At 29.5% G+C, this 21918-nt stretch overlaps 3 protein-coding genes across 7 annotated transcripts in view; 2 read left to right on the top strand and 1 right to left on the bottom strand.

The window, feature by feature from the left end:
- LOC101505051 (ran-binding protein 1 homolog a-like) overlaps positions 1-3269 on the top strand; it is a 6907-nt gene extending 3638 nt beyond the window's left edge. For 2 of the 5 annotated variants that reach the window (XM_027335532.2, XM_004507220.4), the window contains 3 exons: positions 1317-1355; positions 1435-1519; positions 2401-3269. In XM_027335532.2, the coding sequence (XP_027191333.1) occupies positions 1317-1355; positions 1435-1519; positions 2401-2410 (134 nt within the window). In that variant the 3' untranslated portion in view covers positions 2411-3269. Of the gene's footprint in view, positions 1-16; positions 1356-1434; positions 1520-2400 lie in introns of those variants that run through there. The other 3 variants (XR_012161868.1, XR_003473328.2, XR_003473326.2) reach the window with 3 other exon arrangements.
- A 900-nt stretch (positions 3270-4169) lies between these two features.
- On the top strand, positions 4170-5120 carry LOC101489662 (uncharacterized). The gene has a single exon (XM_004507256.4). It carries the CDS (start codon positions 4284-4286, stop codon positions 5025-5027), a length of 744 nt encoding a protein of 247 aa, XP_004507313.1. The 5' UTR covers positions 4170-4283; the 3' UTR covers positions 5028-5120.
- Positions 5121-9169: 4049 nt separating this feature from the next.
- LOC101505704 (receptor-like protein EIX2) lies at positions 9170-12439 on the bottom strand. Its single transcript, XM_004507222.4, has one exon. The coding sequence runs from the start codon at positions 12235-12237 to the stop codon at positions 9184-9186; it is 3054 nt and encodes a 1017-aa protein (XP_004507279.1). The 5' UTR covers positions 12238-12439; the 3' UTR covers positions 9170-9183.
- Positions 12440-21918: the final 9479 nt, after the last annotated feature.

Genomic DNA, 21918 nt, shown 5'->3' with positions numbered 1-21918 from the left:
AAGCCCTCACAAAATGACAACGTTGTGATTTTGTGAGGGCTTAGGCAGCCACAAAATTCAGCTAAAATTGTAGTCTTTTGTTAGAGTTTTTTCAGCCACAAATAAAGACAAATTTGAATTTTTGTATTTGTGAGAGCTTTTTCGGCCACTAATTTGTAAGGTTTTTTTCGGCCACAAAATATTTGTAAAGTTGACCACAAAATGAGTGTTTTCTTACAGTGGTCTATGGCTGTAGTTGCCGTGAAAGGTCATGGTCTCACATGGTGGCTCCGGTGGTACATCCACAATATCTATGGATAAATTGCAACAGATTTACCATTACATTTTTTTATATCTCAAACAATGACGATTTATTTTATCTTTATATATCGAATGTTGAAGACGACATTATACTTGTATATATTATTCTAAATAGATTATAATCATCTATTAGACACAATTTTAATGGTCATGAGAAAATACTCAAATTATAATGATTATAATTATAATGACTAATATTTTAAAATACTAAATAAAATATTTAAACTAATAATTCATTGATTGGATTGATCATAAGCTGTCTGTCATATTTGTTTATTTTTTATGGATCCGTAGATAGTTAAGGGTTATTAATTCAATAGTGGAACTGGAATTTAGTTAATTAGTCTATTTTGTACTAACTGTTGAAACAAAAGTGTAGATAAATGCAGCTATAATTACACAGCTATTGCTAAGCTTTTTCACTGTAGATGGAGTGGTACATTACGGCATTGCTGGAAATGAAAACAAGAGACCACAATGTTTGATATCATGTATAGATGTTGTGATTTCATTAAATTATTTGGTTCTCAGAAAGTAATTATTTGTGATCAGATGCTTCTTTATTTGTATTATTATATATTGCCAAGCCTAAATTTTCAATTGTTAAAATATATGTTACTACAATTCATTTGTGTATTAGATTGGGGTAGATTTAGTCTTTATCCATTCATAATGTTGTTCTGTTTTTCGAGGTGCATATATAAATGAGAGCAATAGAAGAAGAGTTGTTGGGTGGACCATAACATTCATATGCTTAGGGGTGTTTGTCTTCACATATTCATGTTTAACTTTTCTTAGGTCAGTCTAATCTTGATTCACATAGCTTTTCTCAAGATGCACATGCAATGATAAATTTATGCATTTTATTAGTGTTTTTTATGTCATTTAAGAATTTCTCTCAGTGTTCTAGTTCTTTTCAACATAATTTTATGCTATTACCAATTCTGTTCACTTCACATTGTGTGGAGTCGGAGGCACTCTTCTTGTGTTTGAATTCATCTTTCTAACTTGTATAGATCAAGATGATGCAAGACACAAATTTGGTCAGTCTGGAGGTATGCCTTACCATGATGTCCTTATATTTGATAAGTTTCTATGAATCTGTTCATAACTCTATCATTAATCATTTTTCAGGTTTCACATGCCCATTTGTGCCACTGCTGCGCATGCCTACACCAACTTGCATTCCCATCAATTCCTACTTACTTATTAATCTTGGGTAAGCATTAATACTTATCTTTCACATTTTAAATATGCATATGGTTAAAGGTGTGTGGAATTTCAACAGAAGATGTCAAAGTGATTTTCTTCTTCTTCTGTTGTTTTTTTTTTTTGCGTAGTTGACTTTGACTATGTTAATGTTACCATTCCACCACATACTTTTTAGTAGTTATTTTTGTTGTTGTAATTATTGGGAGGCATTTCTAAGAGACTTTGACTTGTTTTATATCTTATGACTATAGCCATCGTATCTAGTTGCTAACAACAGAAGAAAATCACTTTGGCATCTTCTGTTGAAATTCAAATGAATCATATATTTAAAAATTTGCATCTTCAGTTGAGTAACTGTAAGGAGGTGTTTTGCTTTTACTTATAGTCTTTTAAGTTTGTGAAACCAATATATACCTCTTTTTATGTTGAATTAGTCCATGCACTTGTTACAAGGATTATTTCATCTTAGACTTGATGTAAATGAACTGAAATTTTTTGTGGTTTTTGTAATGCCCGCATTTGTTAATTGGGAGTTATTTGACAGACATTTGTTTTGTATTTTTTCTGGTTATTTATTTGTTGATTGAACTTGCTAGATGCCTAGATAACACTAATTTAATCAAGTTTAGGTGATCCAGTACCTTTGAATCTGTCATATTCTCATGGCTAAAACATTTTGTATTAAGTCATTATTATTCAATAATTTGAGTCAAATTTTTTGTTGTTTGTTTTAATTTTTTGAGCTATTATGATAATTTTTGATTATTCATTGTGTTTTTTTTTAATGTTAATTATTGGTATGAGTTTTGAATAGGTGTTTCATTCAGCTTTGTGATGGTTTCTTGGGCGCTAATGCATTAAATTGTTATGTTGATTTTGTGCTTGCAGTAGACAATGAAATCTTTGGCCAGAGACGGTGAATAATAGTAATAATTCAAGTGATTTGGTTGTGTAGATTCATATGAATCTTTTTGTGTTAATCCTGATTATTAATATTATTACTATCTTTTATGTATACTCAGATTTGTTATTTGTTTGTGTTTTCATGTTAAGTATAATGTATTGGGTCGAGGCATGTTCAAATCGATTATGTCTATAATTACATTAGTGTTTTTGTTCTACTTATTGGTTGTGACAATGCTACGATTAAATTGATATTTAGTTGATTTATTAATTGCTATAATGAAATATGAAATTTAGTTAAATTTTGAATATGACTTGTTAGATTGGTTCAAATTTAACTGATGTAATAAATCAATTTGGAATTTGACTTGAACCGATGTAATAAATCAATTTTGAATTTTGACTTGTTACATCTGTCATTTTAGCCGATTTTATAATTAATTATTTATTACAACGCTTGATGTTAGATCGGACAAGTAACCGATCTAACATGTAGATATGAATCGATCTAACAAGGTTTAATTGCACTAGTGGTTAAATTATTACACGATATTCCTTCCCATTTGCAACAATATTCTTCACCTTTCCATGAGTTAAGTTTGTCTCCTCCAAAAATAAGTGCTTCTTTAAACTTGAAAAGAGCTTTTCTCTCTTTCTCCACACAATTGTTCATATGAAAACTTTGAGTACATAACAAATTGATACATAAAATTGTCACCCCACAAACGAGAGAATTGAACACACACCGAAACATTGTGATATACTAAAGTCACTTTAGAAATGTTTTTGGATATTATAATCAAAGAAATGGAGATGTAAGATGTTCACTGAGAAGTAGAATAAAAAATAAAGAAGGTAGAAAAATAATGTCTAGGATGATGGTCTTCGATATTTAAGAAAAAGGGAATTATGTGAAAATTAGAAAGCATAGCTTGCATGCAATATTACTTGGATAGTGAAAGGATATTCAATTAAATAACATTATTTGGGTTAGGATTATGGAGTTATTCAGGGAAGGTTTCATCTTTGAATTTGCGTGTATGTTTAGGATGGTAGTCCTCTCCTAACAAATTAGGAAGTATTGAAAACAATGTGTGATATTTAAGAAAAAGGAAATTATGTGAAAATTAGAAAGCACAGCTTGCATGCAATATTACTTGGCATTATTTGGGTTAGGATTATGGAGTTACTCAGGGAAGGTTTCATCTTTGAATTTAAGGAAGGACAATTCTAGTTTGTCCAATTGTGACACCAATACACCATTGGTTACTCCTCGAATGGAAATTAGTATTAATTGCATGCCACCTGTATGCCATTATGTGCACGCCATCAAATGGGGTTAAAAAAAATCATATAACAATTTAAATAGCATGCTTCATATTTTACATGATTTGAATAATTTATAATAAAATGGCTTAATTGCACTTTTGGTCCCCCTATTATAGGTGAAAATTGAAAGTAGTCCCCCCATTTTGTTTGTCCCCAGTTTTAGTCCCCCAAACAGAATTTGAGTCCAAATCATGATGAGCTGTCAATTTTATAATGACGTGTCAATAAAGGAGTGACGTGACAAACGCTTATGTGGAATAAATTCATTATTATATTATTTTTGATTAAAAAATATAATTTATATTTTTTAAAACCATTATTATAATTGTGGCAATATTTTTAAAAATACAATTTAATTATTAAAATTAAATTAAAAGAAAAAACACCTAAAATCATAAACCATAACTTTCACTTCATCACCAAAGACAGCAACACTACCATACCATCGCTTTTCAACAAAAGAGGAAATCTCCATTTGACCTAAATTCAATTTCTCCACAGCCTGAAGAAGCTTCAATCATCTCCACATTCCATTTTCCATGGCAAATGCCTGGAAAAAAGATAAACCCTCTCGACTACTCTCTCCGAAGTTACTCATTTTACTCTTTTCTTCCACTCTCCTCTTACTATTCCTATTCTTCGCATTCCTTACCCCTCATCCCTCAAATCCTAACCCTAATTTCCTCACTCTCAATACCCACCTCTTCTCAAATTCAATTTCCCCTTTCGATTGCATCAAATCACCTCAAGCCCACCCCATCGTCGAAGGCGTTCGTTACCCGTTTCTATTTTCGCTTTCCGATTTCGGAAATCTACCTGATAAGCCACACAAGAACATCGTGAGATTGCTCAAAGGGAAGCCTTTTCGAAAACCTGATATATCGGTGACTATTCATGAGGTTCTTGAGAAGGCTAAAAGTGAGGGAACAAATGGGTTTGTTGTAGATGTTGATGCTAATGTTGGTATGGTGAGTTTTGCTGCTGCTGCTATGGGGTTCCGTGTTTTGGCGTTTGAGCCTATTTTTGAGAATTTGCAGAAGATTTGTGAAGGAATTTACTTTAATAGAGTTGGGGATGTTGGTGCTAATGTTGGTAGTGTTGTTGTTGTTGGTGATGAAGTGAAAGTTGAGGTGTCTGAAATTGCAAGGGAGAAGAAAGTGGATCAAGTTGAGAGCTTTGTTGATGAAACTGTTGAGCGCAATGTTGAGGGGGGAGATGGAGGCCATGTTGATCGTGTTGTTAAGGAGGAAGAAATCCATAATGATTTTAGGGTTCATGAGTGAATGTTTTTGATTTTGATTTGTTTAGGGTTTATGATTTTAGGTGTTTTTTCTTTTAATTTAATTTTAATAATTAAATTGTATTTTTAAAAATATTGCCACAATTATAATAATGGTTTTTAAAAATATAAATTATGTTTTTTAATCAAAAATAATATAATAATGAATTTATTCCACATAAGTGTCAGTCACGTCACTCTTTTATTGACACGTCATTACAAAATTGCCAACTCATCATGATTTGGACTCAAATTCTGTTTGGGGGACTAAAACTGGGGACAAACAAAATGGGGGAACTACTTTCAATTTTCACCTATAATAGGGATACCAAAAGTGCAATTAAGCCTAATAAAATCACATGCATTTAATATTTTAAAACCATATACAAAGGTAACGAAGGATAGACTCATAGACATATAATAGTAGATAACTCCTATTACTGACTCTAATTGAATGTCTTTATCTCTATGAAATTATATAAATTTAGTGGGACTAATATGTTAGAAAGTGAGTTAAATAGCATCTTACTAACATTATTTAAAAGAACATTTCAGTTTAATGATTATACTAACATTATTTAAAAGAACATTTCAGTTTAATGATTATACGTTGACGATGTAAAATAACATTTTATACCATTGTTGAATCACAATAGTTCGTTATGACATATAAATTAATTTTATTAGATGTCAATGGAAACTTAATTTACATTGAGAGTGCATTTCTTATATTCTTGAAATTTTTTAATCATCTATATAAACAAAATCAAGTCATTTTTTTTTTATTATCAATTTGTCATTTTTTTATGCAAACAAACTACTGCATTTCATTAAATATTAAAGATCAACTCCTTGTTTGAATGTAAGGAAATAGGGAGATTATTTCAAACTTTAGTTGTTTGATTTAATTTTTTAGAGTGGAGAAGAAAGTAAAATCCTCCTAAGTCAATTTTAACTACTCTTCAAAAGTAGAGAATGTAGAGGCAATAAAATATTTATATAAATTTTCAATTTAAATACTTTTTTTAGTTAATGTGTCATAAATATTAAAGATAAAAAAATATAAATTTTCTCACTGTTAAATTTATTTCACTCTCTTTTTCTAATTAAATACAATATATATACAAAATTTATTTTCATTCTATTTTCTCCTATAAATTGAAATCTCTTGTTTACATTTCGTTGAACTCTTTCAAATAACCTAAAAGATATGCATAATTTTATGTTACAATTCTCCTTAGTCTTTAGTGACCTTCGGCTCAATATTTTTGTATCTTAACACACCTATTAAGAAAAATTAGTCATAGCAATTAATCAAAGCATTTGGGCACATGTTTTTAGATTTTTATTTTGACATTTTAAAAGTTCTTTATAGTTTAGATTAATTTTTTAACTTATTTTTAAATTTTGGGTCGCAATTGAATTTTAATTTTATTATTTGCATATTAACCCATGCTCGCTCGATAACTTGAGCTTTGAATATCGGATTGATGCATGCGAGCAGGCGTTAAAAGCTAAAATCAGAGCTACAACTTTTGTGTTGGAATAAAAGCCCAATGCCGAATTTCATGTGGTCCAAATTGCACATTACATCATCAATTTTTCTTGTAATAATTTTAAGTAGTGGACCACTTGTTTTACAAACCCAAAAAGTGTGTACAATATATTCAAAGTTTTCTTCAGTTTTAGATAGGCTGTTCGGATTGGGAAACATATAAACACTTTTTTATTTTATTTTAATGAAAAACTAATTTTCTCTCATATTAATCCATTGTTTTAGAGTTTCATTATTTTTATGGAAGACTAATTTTCTTTCAGATTAATCCACTATTTCAGAGTTTCATCAACACCTTGACGTTTAAGTTATAATGTTAATTTGACGTTATCTTTTATTCGATTGTATTATTATTCCGATTGCTTAATTTGAATTTCAATATGATTGATTAAATTAGTTTGACAAAATTCGGTTTCTATATTAATTAAATTATAATTTTGTCTGTAATACATCGATGATTGTGATGCTTAATCCAGTCAAAGAAACCGAATTCATATAGAGTTGACTATGCTTGTTTGATCAATTCTATAGTCAAATAGGAATAGATTCACATTTAGAAATTAAATCAGTTGATAGAATATGTGATAAGTTTGAAACTCGAATTAATGGATTAACCGTTCTCTTAATATGTTTGAACAAAAATTTGTAAATCCCTTTTCTAATTTTGACTCTTAATTTGGTTAATATTATCATATCAGAAATCTTTGCGAAACGACTCGAGTTATTACCCATACCTACGTTTTATCACTTGTATTTGACTCGTGTGCGACAACAGATCAGTAATTTAGAGCATAACTAAAAGATAAATAAAACCTAATAAATTATTGTTTTTGTAAGAATTCATATTTGAATTCTTCTCAATAATTCGTCTTTAACTAAAATTTATTAACAATTGAACTCAATCACTTTATTTTGCCTTGTACTCAATATATATGATCAAACATCTAATTGCTAGTAAAAATCTAATGGACTATATAATTTTTAAGCATATAACTATTTTGGAAGAGATAGACGTATAACTTATATAATATAAATTGAATCATCATCATCATTCAGTAAAGAGTAAATAATAAAGAATCAATAGTTCATGCATTTTAATGAGTGTTTTTAATAATATGACCAACTCGACAGGTGCTATATACAGCATCAGAAAATTATATTTTATCAAAATTAACGACAGATTAATATATTTTATCAAAATAAAAAGGCAGATTAATCTATAGATAAAGATTCATTGTTTATTATTCACCACACAAAAAAATTCATTGTTTTATATCAACAAAAAATCGAAGGTTCGTTTGTTTATTTAATTAAAACCATACAATATTCTAAATAATATCATAAAAAATAAATAATATCATAAAATTTATTTACACCGTCAATACATATTTGTTAAATTAGCTGGAAAAAAATACATATATAATAAAATCTTATTTTCTTGTTAACAAAATAATTAGATTCAAATGGTTTTGAAGAATACTTAAAAAACGAATTGATTAAGAGTGTCAATGTTTAAACGATAGTTTGGTCAAATAAATTCTTATTTGATATGTATTTTTTGTCTTAACTCTCAATGAAAATCAATTGTAGTATTTTAAATTTTTGTTAGAAGATAAGTAAAGTTTAATTAAATATTATTTTCACAAAATATTAAGCTAAAGTCATGATGAATTTTGTATGAATTTTGGCTTATATTGAAATTGCAATATGAATTTTTGCTTATATTGAAATTGCAACGTGGAGTTAGTTTTTTTTTTTTTGAAATAATTGATGTTTATGTTAGTAGTTATTAAATTTATGCTAAAGGTAAAGTAAGAATTGAACTCTTAATCTCTTAATCACTTCATTTTTTAACTCATTCACTTAAATCACCAAACTAACCTTATATCCCTTAACATAGAGTTAGTTGATTAGCATGGAGGTTGGAAATTCTTATTTGTGTTTTTCTAATTGTTGTTCTAATATGTGCCTTAATGTGTTTATGCACGATAAATTTTTGTACACTTGTTAATTATTTTTTGTATAGTATTGGAATATCTAATAGAATACGTACATTTATCAAGAATAATACAATTTAAAATTTTTAAAAATAAAAACCATATATTTGCAAACAAAGCATAAAACCATAAATTGGAAAAAATGCGACAAAGATAAAGTGTTAGAATAAACATGTCTATGTCTTTGAATTTGCAATGTTGAGTTCAAGAAATTTGTTAAACTTTTGTTGTTGAATTGTGTTCTTTTGTTTCTCTTTATTTTTTCAGTGTTTTTTAGAGAGCATTGGAAAGTTACCATTTTGTTATGCTAATTAGGTTTTAGAATGATGAACAATTAATTGATGTTGATGAGTTTGTGAATAGCACATTGTTTACAAAAACCTCGTTGCAATTATTGTTATGTGAATCTTAAAATGGACCAACTCGATATTGTCAAACTGAAGGAATGCACGGTGATGGACAAATTCAACGTGAAAACAAACATAGACTAAATGTTCAAAGTTTTTGTTAGATTCTATGTTAAAAAAACATGCATTATATATTACAATATACATTAGTGTGCTTCTTTATTATGGAAAAAATAAAAATGGAAGATATCAACAAGGAATTTAGCTATTATTGTCTTGAACTTGAAATACTTTTTTCATTCTGATTACAAAAACTACTAGTGTCACATGAATCCAGTCACTCATGTTGTTGAAGAATTGAAAATAGACATGTCTCCATGATGTTTTTATCACTAGAGTTCCACAAACTCCCCAAAATCCAACAAAAAATCCAAGCCACAAGCTAATATAAAACCCAAAGGTTATGAGCTTATCTTCATCTTCATCTTCATTAGTGACATGTTTTGGAGAAATCATATCCCCTAGGCAATGATTACCAAGTGGTGAGCCACAAAGTCCACTATTTCCCAAATATGTTGAGGAATCAAAAGATTCTAATTGAGTGCTTTGTGGTATTTTTCCTTCCAAGTTGTTGAAAGACAAATTCATGGAACTAAGAAATGTCAAATTTGAAAAACTTGTTGGCATTCTACCATAAAGATGGTTTCTTGACAAGTCAAGTGATTCTAACATTTTCATATGACCAATGTTGCTGGGAATTAATCCAGTGAGATTATTCCATGAAAGGTTTAGGCCAACTAATGCCACAAGTTTTGTTATACTTTGAGGTATCTCTCCTGTTAAATGGTTGCAAGAAAGATCAATGCTTGTCATCAATCCAAGATTTTTCTCATATTCTCTGTTTGATCCTTTCAATGCCAATATTTCCTTGTCATAGAAAGAGCCAAATTCATACTCTTCATGTTCTATAAAGAACGATATGTATGAGAAATAGTGAAAGTTGTTTCTTGGAAACTTCAAATTTGTTAAAGCAACGATGTTACTAAAGCATTGTGGTATTTCCCCTGTAATATTGTTTTTAGAGAGATCCAATACTTGAAGAAATGAAAGATTACACAAGCTTGCAGGAATGTTTCCTTGGAACTTATTTCCTCGTACACGTAAGACAGTCAATTGAGGAAGATAATGTCCTATCCACAATGGTATTGTTCCTTGGAGACTGTTATCCCCAAAATCAATTAGTCTCAAGTTGCTACAAAGGGTTAAAGGTGGAATTTCACCACAGAATTTATTGTTATTTAAATGAATTGACTCAATTTGTTCTAAAGTACCAAATGAGTTGGGTATTTTACCAGATAAATTATTTTTTGCCAAATTCAAAACTTTCAAGCTTTCAAAATTTTTCCAACAATCTGAAAGTTTACCTCCAAGCAAGTTACTAGACAAATCCAAAAAAGTTAAACTCTGAAATGAGGATGTACAAAACAAAGATAGAGACCCTGTAAACATATTATTGGAGAGAAATAGAGCCCTTAGTTCTGGAAAACGAGGCAATGAGCCATTCAAATCGTTGAAACGAAAATCCCACACACGTTCCCACGCAAATCTATTATTTATACTTGGAAATGATTTTGGCAAGGCCCCGTTAATTTTGTTATGTGAAACATTCAAGTATAACAAACTTGAAGATCGATTCCAAAACCATTCAGGAAATGAATCTGAAATACCACTATAAGAGATGTCTAGATCCTCAAGGTCCTCAAAGTGTTTGAGCCATATTGGAAATTTAGGACCCAATGTGCATGATGAAGCATGTAGTGTGTTTAGTTCGAAAGGTGGAACCCAATCTGAACTCAAGTTGAATGAAATTGAATTTTGAGTCACATCCAAAAGAGTCAACTTAGATAAGTTTGATAGAATCGCTTCATTAATGACACCGTTTAACTTATTTGAAGAGAGATCCAATGCCATAAGATTAGAAAGATGGCCAATTGTTTGTGAAAATGACCCACTCAACTGATTATGGGAAAGATCTAGTGTTTCTAATGATTTAAGTTTAGTTATCTCAAACAATGGTAGTGATCCATTCAATTGGTTAAAGCTGAGATCTAGAATTGATATGATTGATAGAGACCCATCATCTATGATATCCACACCATTCAACTTATTATCAACAAGATATAGAGATACAAGAGAATGCAGATGAATTAATGACTTCGGTAATGTGCCAAAAATATTCAGACTTCCAAGATATAATTCCTTCAACGATGAAAAGCAAGAAAAATCAGGAATTGTCCCCTCATTGAATGAGTTATTGCTTAGATCCAAAACCACTAAACCATTTTGTGCACAACATAATTGTTGTATGTTGTAACTAAATTGGCCAGATAATTTGTTGGTGTTTAGGTATAACTCTTGCAGTTGACACATATTCCTAAAATAATTTGGTATCCTTCCTTGAAGTTCATTATATGAGAGATCAAGATATTGAAGAAAAATCATATTTTCAAAGTCATATGGAATACTTTGTTGCAAAAAATTAGATGAAAGATCAAGATGTGTGAGAACTTTGCTAACATTAATCACCCATGGCAAAATGGAAGAGGTTAAACTATTGTGCCCAAGATTGAGAGATTTCAACGAAATGGAAATATTCAATTGGGGAATAGATTTAGGAGTGACTTGATGGAGCCCACAACCGGATAAATAAAGTTCAGTTAAAGAAGGAATTTTGTTTATTGATGACAACCAATCAATGACAAGAGTGAGATTCACATTTGATAGATCAAGATAACTCAAATTAGATAGGTGAGAAAGCCATTCAAGATCATATGCAATCATATGATCATTATATCCAAGGTTAAGAGTTTGCAAATTGGAAAGGTTGCTCAAACTAGGAGGAATGACACTATTCAGATTATTACCACTAAGATCCAACTCTATCAATTCACCAAGTGAACCAATACATTTTGGAATCTTTCCTTCTAAGTTATTATAACAAAGATTTAAAGAAGTTAGATGTTGCAATTCACATATTGAAGAATCTAACTTACCTCCAAATATTTTAGCATTGAGATCCAAATTAGTAACATGATGAGTTAAATTATCACATGAAATTCCTTCCCATTTGCAACATTCTTCACCTTTCCATGAGTTAAGTTTGTCACGTTCAAGAATGAGTGCTTCTTTGAACTTTAAAAGAGCTTTTCTCTCTTTCTCCACACAATTATTCATATGGAAACTTTGAGCACATAACAAATTGATGCATAGAATTTCCACAACACAAATGAGGAAATGGAGCACACGACGAGGCATTGTGATATATATACTAAACTCACTTTAAAAATATTTTTGGATATTATTATCAAAGAGACAGAGATGCTCACTGAATTGTGAAATGAAATAAAAAGAAGCAAGGATTATATTAATTTATAGATAGAAAAGTAAAATACATTTATTGTTGAAAATATCTACGTGGTGTTATATTAATGGCTTAGTTGTAAAGCCAAATAAACTTTAGTACTAGCCAATACATTGTGTGCACTTTAACTTCAAGTCTCAAGCCAATCAAACATAATAATTAGTAAGACATTTGCAACCATCTCAACCTTCCTAGTTGTTTCTTCGGACCAAGACTTTGTGTGTACATTGACTTCAAGTCAATTAAACGTGTGTCATGAGTAACACGTGTTTTTTATAATAGGATATATACTTAAGATTTTTTATTGAATGAAATTGTACAAGTATATTGGTATTCAATTATGACCTTTTTTAATTTATAAAAAGTTTTATGATTTAAAAAAAAATTAAATTTTAATGGATGGTTTTTTGAAATAGATTTTGATAAATTTTATTAGACTTTTTAGTAAAAAAAAATATTTATCTACCACATGAGATTTCTATAGATTTTCATTTCTTATTTTTTTCATCTATTCTTATCTATCCTTAAACCTAAGTTATTTGTCATTTCTCTTTATCCTCTCATCGGTTCTCCTCCCTATTTTCATCTCCTCCCACATTTATATCCTCTCTCGTTCTTCATTTATCTCATCCTCTCTTCATAGTTCTTTAATTAATGTAATTACAATTCTCTCATCTCTCTCTCATTTGTTCTTTCTCTTTTCTCTCTTTCCTTGACACGAGTAAAATTATTATTTTCACATCTTCTCATGTTATATGTATTGTATGTTGTATACGTAATAAGTAAAAAAATTGTGAGATGTTGATTGTTTAAATGACATTAGTTTAAGCTTCTTTTAAAGGTGTATGATACTTTAAGTTGAGATGAGTGATATAATCTACAAAGTAAAGCGTATCATGATAATGATCCTTAAAATAAAAATGTATTCGTAACCTTCTCAATACATCATTGAAAAATTTAATCAATATGATTACAATTGTTCATACGGAAACCACTATTTTATTCTCTAAAAGTATAAGACGTTGTTATTTTGGTCTCTGACCAAGCAAAAAACTCAATTTAATTCTCGAATTATCAGAATAGCCCCTGAAAAATATAACTTACAATCATAAAAATCTCTTAAAAATACAATTTACTGTCAAAATATGAGCTAAATTATAATGATGCAACAAGGAAGATTCGTCACATAACACTATATAGATGAATTCACACTTACCAAACAATTTCTATTTCGTTAAAGTATACGTAAATTTTTTTGTGCTAAATATGTTTTTTTAATTTTATAAAAATTATTTTTAGAGACTAAAAATATCAATTTTTTATAAAAAAAAAATTAAAATAAACTAGAAATTATATTTAAAAAATTGTAATTTTGAAAAGACTTAAACATATTTAACCAATTTTTGGTCAAATAAACTAAACCCACACATTTTAAGTGAAGAGTAGGCATGAAAACGAACGGGGCGGAGTGAGGGCAGATTTTTTCTTCCTCGCACCTGCACTCGACTAGTCGAGGAAAATCTGCATGTCCTTATTTTTTATCGGTTGTGAAATTTAAGTCTTCATCATCGCTTGCAATAGGATTCGAGTTTCCCCACCCGCACCTACATCCATTCATATATATATATATATATATATATATATATATATATAATAAATTTAAAATTCATATTAATTATAATTAATATAATAAAATTATTCTTATTATTATTATACAATAATAAAATTAAAAATATTAAAATCATATTTTCTATATAGAAAAGATTTTAATTTTTAATATTTAAAAATTATTAAATATATACATGTATATAAAATTTATAAATGACAATAATATTACTAGTGGGGCGGATTCGAGTGCAAGATGGATATCAACATCCCAAACCATTTCCCGCCCCCGAGTTTTAATTTCGGGAAATGTGACACCATAAACCCCAAAATAATATATATAATCATTTATATCTTATTTCTATAAAATTTGAAGCGGATAAATAAAAATGTGTTTTGAAGAAAATAAAAACATTTATTTTAAATTTATGATATCACGTTTCTCAAAAATCAAAAGAAACACTTTAAACTTATTTTCTCCATTAAAATAGTGCAATCTCAATAAGCTTGATTTAAGTATAATTACTTGATTTAATTCTAAAAACTTACTAGTACTTCTAAGGTTTTCATACAAAAATTTGTTTCAAATTAAACGAGTAAAATACAAATTAAAACCCTTATTCTCGGTATCACCTATCAGAGCGGGTTTTCTCCCACACTTGAATTTCAAGACTCATTAACCTGTAACAACTGCGATTTCGCAAACGTAGGGTCAAACCAGTCAAACACAAACAACGAAGGATATGAGTTTCAAACTCATGTTGATAGTATAATACAAGTAAGAAGAACATGCAAAAAAAAATTATAATAGAACCGTATTATTACACAAACATTGCTCAAGAAAAATATCACATTAAAAAGTCAAAATCACTCAAGAAAAATCAATACATTTCACTTTAACATCAAATCGTCTAAGAAATTATAATCACATGCGATACACATTAATCACAACAAAATGCAATGATATGCATGAGCTTAGACTGTACTTCACAATGTGGTATCATTCTAACTCTGAAGTACTTGGTTATGAGGCTTGGTACTATGTCACCATCCCGGTGGATGGACAATTCAAATTGGCCCTGTCCTCGTAGATCCCTTCAACTCAACCCAAGACACATATACGTGACAGTCGAGGTAAACATGTGTTGTGTGGTAGCTTCTTACATTTGGAGTGCTACCTCTATGTCACCTAGGAATTCTCCATCCGAATACCTCCAAAGTCTAACAATCTTGTCTTAAGGCTCAACAGAAGACCGCAACGATCAGGCTCATTCAGTTGTACTTCCCCGAAATCACTAGACTTGTCAGAGCCTACCTATATGATGACAAAATAATCTTCACTTTACAAATTCTCAATATTTACTTTCTCCCCTCGTTAGCTTAGACTACTCCATTAAGAGCATCATCTTTAGGAATCATCACTATATCATCAACTACGGGGTACTTCAATATTCTCATCACAATTTTATAACATCATTAATCATACATAATCATGATCATCATATAAACTCATCACAATTTTATAACATCACGATTGTAACGCCCATTCATTTTATTTTATTTTTATATTTATTTTTGGGAATAGAAATAATTGATGACGATATTATTTTAATTTTTGATAATAATAATAATAATAATAATAATAATAATAATAATAAAAGCAACCGTTAAAAAAAATGTTTCATGGCTTGGGGGGAAATGCCACGTTACCCATTTTTGGCTTAATGTTCCCCACTCCTAGTCTAACGTTCTCCGCTCATGGCTTAACGTTCCCACTTATGATGGCTTAACGTTCCTCATAAAAATAAAAAATAAAACAAAAGGGACGTCTTCCATCCAAAAACGTTGTGCAATATATCAAAAAGAGTTTAAGGTAGAAAAGGAAGGAATTCAAGAAGGAGTTGGTAATTCATCTCATCAAGTGTAGTGTAGTGTAGTGCAATTGGAGCAAGACTGTTGCGTGAGAATTTAATCACGACACTCATATCGGTAAGGACATCACTCCAATTATATATTTATACGTATGATTGTATTTATTTTGGAATGTATGATTGCATTTATTTTGGAACATGTGATTGTAATTATTTTAGAATTTGTGAGATTGAATATATACTATGTTGAAATGCTTTTATCAAAATTTGGAAAGTAAATATGGTGTGACATGTTTTATTCATGGTTATGTTGAACATATTCAAAGTATGAAAAATAAATATTATGTGATACGTTGTTATAATGGTTGTATTGAACATATTCAAGGTGTGAATAATAAGTGTTATACGTGAAATGCCATTAATAAGTTAGCATCACATTATATTAATGATTTATTAAAGTGTCCACATTCATGCATTCATTCATAGTCGTGTGGTGGTGCGTCCATAATTGATTGGAGCCCACAGATCCTTGCGGGGATGTTGAGCTAGTGGTGTTGCTTGGAAGGACCCACGAAGCTCGAGTTAGTGGTGTTGGTTGGAAGGACCCACGAAGCCCTTGCGGGGAGGCGATATTCCAGAATCATTACATTGGCATATAGATTAAGTCATAAGGTCTGTTTGAGTATGCATTGAATTAAGTATAATTAATGTTTTATAAAGATAAATGATACATTATATCTCCTGATAATTGGTTGAAATAATGTTATTAACAATGTATATATTATACTGATAAATCTGTGTAGTATTTGTTCGTTTAAATGAGACAATGTTAATAATGAATGAGAATGTTAATAATGACTGATGTGGATATTATGCTCATGAATGTACTTGTTAGTTTGGGGTGAATTAATATGTGATATTGTACTTATTTTTATTACTGTAGCTCTTAATTCTTAATTGTTGGGGTGAATTAATGTTATTAATGATGTAGATATCGTGGTATTCTATTGTAAGGTTGTTTGTATGGATTAACCATTATTATTATTTATATAGATATCATAATAATATATTTGTATTTTCAGTGTACCTCCTGGTTGTTGTTTTGGATGAACTAATGTTATTAATTACGTAAGCATTTTACTGTTATCTTTTAATTGTTACGGTACACGTGGCAATTTGAATGGAATGATGTCATTAATTATGTGGGTATTGTACTATTTTATTTATTGTTATTTATTTATTTTATTTATTATTTATTGGTAAGAATTTTGGAGATGACCCTTACTTTTGGACAGATGACATTCATAATCTACCTGATTGCGTAGTGGTCAGCTTTAGGAAATTTATCTATGTTAAACTCTAGTCTATGCCAATTCTCATTTTATTACTACATTTATGAACTTTAAAATTTGAGTATTAAGTATCTAACTGAGATACTGATGGATTTTAAATTAATAATGGACTATTTGTTTGTTTGAAATTACATGGGAAATTATATATTTTGTTTGAAATAAAAAAAATAGAAACATAAAAAAAAATAGGATGTTACAACGATCATCAATCAAAAATCATCATTATCATCACGTAAACATAGATCATATCATGCATCCATCTTTTATTATCACATCACATAAATTCGTCTGATCAAACATATGCACATAACTTCATTCGACATTCAATATCACAATAATGACAAATATCAACTACCACACAAGTATCGAAAATTAAATCAATCAACACCTTATAAACATTTCTATTTCATATTTTAAATTTATCTCTCAAAATGCTATTGTCGTATGTAGTGAGCCCCGGATGAATCGTTGGGAAATACGGTTTTTCAGTTCATCTCAGAATATATTATACTCATGAATTCAAACACTCTCTCACCCCTTATCTTATTTAGACGTTTTCACACAAGAGTACAATTCCACAAGCAAACAAACTTTGTTCTTTGACTTTTTGTCCTTCAATTGATCTAACTTGGCAGTTTATGGGTAAATGTCAAAAATAAATTATTAGAAGATACTCTAAAAACTAAATATCGAAATTCGGTCAAACAAAATTACCATAATTCAGAAAACCAATCAGTGGATAATATAGCCACTTTTCACACGATCGTTTTGGCGTTGTTTCACTTAAATCGGCCTTACGGTGAAGAAGAATGGTGCCAAAATAAGGAATTCCACAAACGAAGAAGTTAGATATTTTAGAGAGAAATTGAGGTTGTTAAAAATCTGAAAAATTATGTTTAATTGACTAACTAAATAAGTGAAACAAAATTTTGACGGAAATAGAGAAAGTTTTCTGAACAGTCGTGAGACACCGACAGCGATTTCCTATTTTATTCTCAATGCTCCCGCTGCTTTGTGCGGCTACCTATGTCTTCTATTTTATTTCTCCTCTACAAATTGTCTCTTATTTTGTTAGGTTATTATTAACCTAACCTATTGAACTAATTTTTTTTTTACCGTATATATTTTTTTTCACAAGGCGAAATTAATTACACACTTATTTTAAATTGATGCATAGAATTTCCACAACACAAACGAGAAAATGGAGCACAGAGATGTTCATTGAATTGTGAAATGAAATAAAAAGAAGCAAGGATTATATTAATTTATAGATAGAAAGGTAAAATACATTTATTGTTGAAAATATCTACGTGGTGTTATATTAATGGCTTAGTTGTAAAGCCAAATAAACTTTAGTACTAGCCAATACTTTGTGTGCACTTTAACTTCAAGTCTTCAAGCCAATCAAACATGATAATTAGTAAGACATTTGCAACCATCTCAACCTTCCTAGTTGTTTCTTCGGACCAAGACTTTGTGTGTACATTGACTTCAAGTCAATTAAACGTGTGTCATGAGTAACACTTGTGTTTTTTATAATAGGATATATACTTAAGATTTTATTTTTTTTGAATGAAATTGTACAAGTATATTGGTATTCAATTAAGACCTTTTTTAATTTATAAAAAGTTTTATGATTAAAAAAAAATTAATGGATGGTTTTTTAAAATAGATTTTGATAAATTTTGTCAGATTTTTTAGTAGAAAAAAAATATTTATCTATCACATGAGATTTTTATAGATTTTCATTTCTTATTTCTTTCATCTATTCTCATCTATCCTATCTAAATCATTTGCCACTTCTCTTTATCCTCTCATCGGTTCTCCTCCCTATTCTCATCTCATTCTCCTCTCCTCCCACATCTATATCCTCTCTCGTTTTTTATTTATCTCATCCTCTCTTCATAGTTCTTTAATTAATGTAATTATAATTCTCTAATCTCTCTCTCATTTGTTCTTTCTCTTTTCTCTCTTTCATTGACACGAGTAAGATTATTGTTTTCACAGCTTCTCATGTTATATGTATTGTATGTTGTATATGTAATAAGTAAAAAAATTGTGAGATGTTGATTGTTTAAATGACATCAGTTTAAGCATCATTTTAAGGTGTATGATACTTTAAGTTGGGATGAGTGATATAATCTACAAAGTAAAGTGTATCATGATAATGACCCTTAAAATAAAAATAAACTTGTAACCTTCTCAATACATCATTGAAAAATTTAACCAATATGATTACAATTGTTCATATGGAAACCACTATTTTATTCTCTAAAAGTATAAGACGCTGTCATTTTGGTCTCTGACCCAGCAAAAAACTCAATTTAATCCTCGAATTATCAGAATAGTCCTTGAAAAATATAACTTACAATCATAAAAATCCCTTAAAAATACAATTTACTGTCAAAATAGTTCATGACCGTTACAATTTCAAGGACTAAATTGATTGACATTCTGATTAATTTGAATTTTTTACTGAGTCAAATACCAAAATTGTTAAGACAAAATTTCAATTAAATGTTTTGATGATAATAAAACAAAAGATTAATTAAAGATTATTAATTATGATTCTAAATGCTTTGATATTTAACATGTGTTTTTGAGTATGTTAAAACAAGATAAGTATCAAACATCACAAATCAGATCAAAGAAAGCAGATCTGGAAAATGAAGATTGATCTTAAAGCTATTCAGGAAAACGAAGATTGATCTTGACCTTCTGCTAAGAAACGAAGAACGATCTTCGTTTATGGCATAAACAAGGATAATCAGTTTCCTTGTAAAAAGATCAATCCTAGAAACACCATTCATCTTATATTCTCATATAGAATCAGCAAAGGATCAATCTAAGTCACATCTGTTCCAGAAATTGAAGAATCAAATACATGTTTCAATAAAGACATAATACAAGATCATTCTTCAAAAGAGGCAAGTGCAAGTACAAGGCTACAAGATGTAAAGTACACCATTGATTGTACTTTTCCAGACCTGCACACTTAATTAAAAAGCAAGCACTCAACTCAGACATCTGACACAATCACAAAAGAACAGATCAGTTCATCACAAATTCGAAGATCAATCCTGGTTCTCAAGATCAATCTTGGATGCATATGTGATCACTCTTGCTTTTGGCAGACTTTATCCAACAACTATCTCATGACAGCTGACCCTATTTCAACGGTCATATGAGCTGTCCCAAGCTATCTTGAAGTCTATAAATGCAGCTTTAAGATGAAGAACAAAACACAACAAAAAGTGCCAAGAAAAGATCAATCATTTTAATCATACTCAAGTGCCTCTATATCTTTCTTACAGTTTGCTGTTTTTTAATCTTTGTGTTGTGTAAGAATCATTCACAACTGAGCTCTATTTACATAATATATTTCTCAAACAAGAGTTGAGTAAATATCCAGATTCTAAATAGTCTCAAATCCTCCACTTTGTAACTCAAGGTTATTTTGTCAAATCTTGAGTAAATTGCAAAAATCCTTTTACGTTTTGAAAGGTAACTTATTAAAGCCTTTCCAAAACAGTAAGGTAGAACTGAAGAAATCCTTTCTAGGTAGAAGGGTGGGAATCGTGTAAAGATCAAGATTGATCTATGAAAAAATTATAATCACCAAGAACAATCTTGCCCTTGAGCACATAGTAGAAAATCTCACTCTTGTGAGGACTGGACGTAACTTTTGTTTGGGTGAACCAAGATAAAATACCTGGGTAATCTCTCTATCTCTATCCTTGTTTATTTCATGCTGAAACAAATCATATTTTGATAAAATTGATTTTACTGTTTTTAAAGCAAACCAAGATTGATCTTTAACAAAACCAAGATCGATCTTCATCACTGCCAAGATCAATCTTGAGTTGAGATCTTATTTTTAAAACAGAATTTTTAAAAGGGACAATTATAATTCAAATCCCCCTTCCTTATAATTGATATTTCTACTTCAAAAATGACAACGTCCTATCTTTCTTTCTGGACTAAAATTGGAGTTTACCAAAATGCATTCATTTATATAGAAAAGGAACTAAATTTGATGTAAGATAGAGTCTAAATTGCATAAGTGATTGTCACTTGACATCTCATTTTTACGTCATCAACTAATCTGCATTGTGATATATATGTATGTTTTTATAAGTTTGGTTTCTCTATTTTTAGATTTAAGATTTTGGTATTACAGTTTCAAAATGTTTTGTTATTTGTACTTTTAATATGAGCTAAATTATAATGATGCAACAAGGGAGTTTCGTCATATAACACTATATAGATGAATTCACACTTACCAAACAATTTCTATTTCGTTAAAGTATACGTTAATTTTTTTTTGTTAAATATGTTTTTTATTTTTATTTTTATTTTATAAGAATTATTTTTAGAGATTAAAAATATTAATTTTTTATATAAAAAAAATTAAACAAAACTAAAAATATATTTAAAAAATTGTAATTTTGAAAAGACTTAAACATATTTAACCAATTTTTGGTCAAATAAACTAAACCCACGGATTTTAAGTGAAGAGTAGGCATGGAAACGGGCGGGGCGGAGTGAGGGCAGATTTTGTCTTCCTCGCACCTGCACTCGACTAGTCGAGGAAAATCTGCATATGTCCTTATTTTTTATCGGTTGTGAAATTTAAGTCTTCATCTTCGCTTGCAATAGGATTCGAGTTTCCCCACCCGCACCTACATCCATTCATATATATATATATATATATATATATATATATATATATAATAAATTTAAAATT

This window comes from Cicer arietinum, chromosome 2 (genome assembly GCF_000331145.2).
Source record: "Cicer arietinum cultivar CDC Frontier isolate Library 1 chromosome 2, Cicar.CDCFrontier_v2.0, whole genome shotgun sequence".
Classification (NCBI taxonomy): Eukaryota; Viridiplantae; Streptophyta; class Magnoliopsida; order Fabales; family Fabaceae; genus Cicer; species Cicer arietinum.
This window is presented reverse-complemented; position numbering and strand designations above follow the sequence as displayed.